The sequence below is a fragment of the Argentina silus genome (genome assembly GCF_951799395.1).
Source record: "Argentina silus genome assembly, chromosome: 6".
Classification (NCBI taxonomy): Eukaryota; Metazoa; Chordata; class Actinopteri; order Argentiniformes; family Argentinidae; genus Argentina; species Argentina silus.
Genome location: NC_139660.1, coordinates 915,057 through 919,478, shown reverse-complemented (window position 1 = coordinate 919,478; position 4,422 = coordinate 915,057). Strand labels below are relative to the sequence as shown.

The 4,422-nt window shown below is 52.2% G+C and overlaps 1 protein-coding gene across 1 annotated transcript in view; it reads left to right on the top strand.

The window, feature by feature from the left end:
* LOC310805706 (inactive phospholipase D5-like) overlaps window positions 1-4,149 on the top strand; it is a gene marked incomplete at both ends in the record, with an annotated part of 18,070 nt that extends 13,921 nt beyond the window's left edge. Inside the window, 5 exons of the mRNA XM_083671506.1 lie at window positions 1,595-1,731; window positions 1,943-2,108; window positions 2,362-2,452; window positions 3,074-3,393; window positions 3,520-4,149. Of these exons, the coding sequence (XP_083527632.1) occupies window positions 1,595-1,731; window positions 1,943-2,108; window positions 2,362-2,452; window positions 3,074-3,393; window positions 3,520-4,149 (1,344 nt within the window). The remainder of the gene's footprint in view (window positions 1-1,594; window positions 1,732-1,942; window positions 2,109-2,361; window positions 2,453-3,073; window positions 3,394-3,519) is intronic.
* Between the last annotated feature and the right edge of the window lie 273 nt (window positions 4,150-4,422).

The following is a 4,422-nucleotide window of genomic DNA, read 5'->3' as shown; positions in this document are numbered from 1 at the left end:
CTGTCTGTTAGGGTTAGGGTTAGGGTGTGTTCTGTCTGTTAGGGTTAGGGTTAGGGTTAGGGTTAGGGTGTGTTCTGTCTGTTAGGGTTAGGGTGTGTTCTGTCTGTTAGGGTTAGGGTGTGTTCTGTCTGTTAGGGTTAGGGTTAGGGTGTGTTCTGTCTGTTAGGGTTAGGGTTAGGGTTAGGGTTAGGGTGTGTTCTGTCTGTTAGGGTTAGGGTGTGTTCTGTCTGTTAGGGTTAGGGTGTGTTCTGTCTGTTAGGGTTAGGGTGTGTTCTGTCTGTTAGGGTTAGGGTGTGTTCTGTCTGTTAGGGTTAGGGTTAGGGTTAGGGTGTGTTCTGTCTGTTAGGGTTAGGGTGTGTTCTGTCTGTTAGGGTTAGGGTGTGTTCTGTCTGTTAGGGTTAGGGTTAGGGTTAGGGTGTGTTCTGTCTGTTAGGGTTAGGGTGTGTTCTGTCTGTTAGGGTTAGGGTTAGGGTGTGTTCTGTCTGTTAGGGTTAGGGTTAGGGTTAGGGTTAGGGTGTGTTCTGTCTGTTAGGGTTAGGGTGTGTTCTGTCTGTTAGGGTTAGGGTGTGTTCTGTCTGTTAGGGTTAGGGTTAGGGTGTGTTCTGTCTGTTAGGGTTAGGGTTAGGGTTAGGGTTAGGGTGTGTTCTGTCTGTTAGGGTTAGGGTGTGTTCTGTCTGTTAGGGTTAGGGTGTGTTCTGTCTGTTAGGGTTAGGGTTAGGGTGTGTTCTGTCTGTTAGGGTTAGGGTTAGGGTTAGGGTGTGTTCTGTCTGTTAGGGTTAGGGTGTGTTCTGTCTGTTAGGGTTAGGGTTAGGGTGTGTTCTGTCTGTTAGGGTTAGGGTTAGGGTTAGGGTTAGGGTGTGTTCTGTCTGTTAGGGTTAGGGTGTGTTCTGTCTGTTAGGGTTAGGGTGTGTTCTGTCTGTTAGGGTTAGGGTTAGGGTGTGTTCTGTCTGTTAGGGTTAGGGTTAGGGTTAGGGTGTGTTCTGTCTGTTAGGGTTAGGGTGTGTTCTGTGTCTGTTAGGGTTAGGGTGTGTTCTGTGTCTGTTAGGGTTAGGGTTAGGGTGTGTTCTGTGTCTGTTAGGGTTAGGGTTAGGGTGTGTTCTGTCTGTTAGGGTTAGGGTGTGTTCTGTCTGTTAGGGTTAGGGTTAGGGTTAGGGTGTGTTCTGTCTGTTAGGGTTAGGGTTAGGGTGTGTTCTGTCTGTTAGGGTTAGGGTTAGGGTGTGTTCTGTGTCTGTTAGGGTTAGGGTTAGGGTGTGTTCTGTCTGTTAGGGTTAGGGTTAGGGTGTGTTCTGTGTCTGTTAGGGTTAGGGTGTGTTCTGTGTCTGTTAGGGTGTGTTCTGTGTCTGTTGTGGTCTTATGTCTGTTGTCATCTTGTGTGTCTGTGGTGGTCGTGTGTGTCTGTGGTTGTCGTTGTGTCTGTGGTTGTGTGTCTGTGATCATGTGTGTGGTTGTGTCTGTTGTGGTCGTGTCTGAGGTGGCCATGTGTCCATAGTCTTGTGTGTCTGTTGTGGTGTGTGTCTGTGGTCATGTCTGTGGTGATCTTGTGTGTCTGTTGTGGTCATGTCTGTGGTGATCTTGTGTGTCTGTTGTGTGTCAGAGCTCCCCAGCCGTGCTGCTCCCTAAGGACAGGACCAAAGACCTGGACGCCATCTCCAAGGTGATCCAGGAGGCCAAGAGATTCATCTACATCTCAATAACAGACTACCTGCCTCTGGTCAACAGGAGTCCTCAGAGGTCAGATAGCTCCTCATATGAATTACATGTGAAACACATCTGGTTCATAAAACCGTTAGCTTACATGCTGGAAAGCTAAAAGTCAGAAAGCTAATTTATGAACAGTACGAAAATCAATTACACATTAAAATGGTTTATCCAGGTTTGGTCATGGAAGTTATTGTGGTGTGTGATGGTGTGCCTCCCTCTCGTCCCCGTCCCCTCGGGTCAGGTACTGGTCCAACATTGACGGGATGCTGCGGGAAGCTCTGATCCTCAGGAACGTGCGGGTCCGTCTGCTGGTCAGCTGCTGGGAGCAGACCCACCCTCTCACCTTTAACTTTGTCTGGTCCCTGAAAACGCTGTGCTTGGAACAGGCCAACTGCTCACTGGAGGCGGTGAGTGTTTACCTACACACACACACACACACGCACGCACACACACACACACACACACACACACACACACACACACACACACACACACACACAGACCTACTCCTCAGCTGGGTACCCATATAATCTGACTTGATCCTAACCTGTACACTACAGAATGCAACATGTGTCACTCTGTGTGTGTGTGTGTGTGTGTGTGTGTGTGTGTGTGTGTGTGTGTGTGTGTGTGTGTGTGTGTGTGTGTGTGTGTGTGCAGAAGTTCTTCAGCCCTCGGGAACAGAGAGACGGAACCCTGCATGGGATCAACCATAACAGATTCATGGTCACAGACAACGCTGTCTACTTAGGTGAACTACTGGTGGGGTTATTGGTGGGTGGGTTGGTGGGGTTATTGGTGGGTGGGTTGGTGGGGTTATTGGTGGGGTTATTGGTGGGTGGGTTGGTGGGGTTACTGGTGGGGTTATTGGTGGGGTTATTGGTGGGTGGGTTGGTGGGGTTATTGGTGGGTGGGTTGGTGGGGTTATTGGTGGGGTTATTGGTGGGTGGGTTGGTGGGGTTATTGGTGGGGTTATTGGTGGGGTTATTGGTGGGGTTATTGGTGGGTGGGTTGGTGGGGTTATTGGTGGGTGGGTTGGTGGGGTTATTGGTGGGTGGGTTGGTGGGGTTATTGGTGGGGTTATTGGTGGGTGGGTTGGTGGGGTTATTGGTGGGTGGGTTGGTGGGGTTATTGGTGGGGTTATTGGTGGGTGGGTGGGTGGGTCAGTGGTTCAGATGAGTTTTAGGGTCAGTTTCTTCATTTTCTTGACTGAGGTTTTTTGACCTACAGTCTAATATCTGGTGTTTCTAAGCCCATATAGCCCACTATAACGATGTCTGTTGCTGTCTGTTGTCTTGTATGTAACTGATGTCTGTTGCTGTCTGTTGTCTTATATGTAACTGATGTCTGTTGCTGTCTGTTGTCCCCGTAGGGAACTTTGACTGGGTGGGGAATGAGTTTGCGTTCAACGCGGGGGCGGGGCTGGTGATCAGCCAATCGGAGGGCGTGGAGGAGAGGAACCTGACGTTAGTGGAGCAGGTGAGTGCTGCGTTCAACAGGGACTGGTTCTCACGCTACACCAGGACGCTGCAGGCCAACAAGATCCCCGTCTGCAACAAGCACCAGATCAACCAACCGGCTCCTCTGAAGACGAACCCTGACCCCCAGATCGCCCAATTAGATCCCCTCAACCTGAACCCTAATCCCCAGGTCAACCAAGTGGCCCCCCTGACCCTTGACCCTAAGCCCCAGGTCAACCAGTTGGCCCGCCTTGACCCTAACCCTAACCCCCAGGTCAACCAGATGGTCCCCCTCACCCCTCACCCTAACCCCCAGGTCAATCAAGTGGCCCCCCTGACCCTTGACCCTGACCCCCAGATCAACCAGATGGCCCCCCTTGACCCTAACCCTAACCCCCAGGTCAACCAACCGGCTCCTCTGAAGATGAACCCTGACCCCCAGATCGACCAATTAGATCCCCTCAACCTGAACCCTAATCCCCAGGTCAACCAAGCGGCCCCCCTGACCCTTGACCCTAAGCCCCAGACCGACCAATTAGATCCCCTTGACCCTAACCCTCACCTCCAGGTCAACCAGATGGTCCCCCTCACCCCTCACCCTAACCCCCAGGTCAACCAAGCAACCCCCCTGACCCTTGACCCTGACCCCCAGATCAACCAGTTGGCCCGCCTTGACCCTCACCCTAACCCCCAGGTCAACCAAACAACCCCCCTGACCCTTGACCCTGACCCCCAGATCAACCAGTTGGCCCGCCTTGACCCTCACCCTAACCCCCAGGTCAACCAAACAACCCCCCTGACCCTTGACCCTGACCCCCAGGTCAACCAGGGGGCCCCCCTTGACCCTAACCCCCAGGTCAATCAAGCGGCACCCCTGACCCTTGACCCTGACCCCCAGGTCAACCAGGGGGCCCCCCTTGACCCTAACCCTAACCCAGCAGAGAGCAGTGGCAGCAGGGAGGAGCCTGACTCCGCCCCCTCCCTGTGAGCAGAGTGCTATATTAGAAGAGTGGCACCAATGAGCGTCAGATAGTTCCATATATCTTCCTGGTTAAACTTCCTGATTTTCCCGATAATGATTTTTTATTGGACTAGCAACTGGTTGCCTGGCAACCTGCGCCTTTGGTACTGTATAATGTAAAGGAACTATTGTGCGTTTGGCGAAGAGAAAATGGACGCCTTCATTGGCGCCACTCTTCCGTACAGAACACCTCTGTGACCGCAGGAAAGACTGGTGCCTTCTGGGACAGATGGGCGGGTG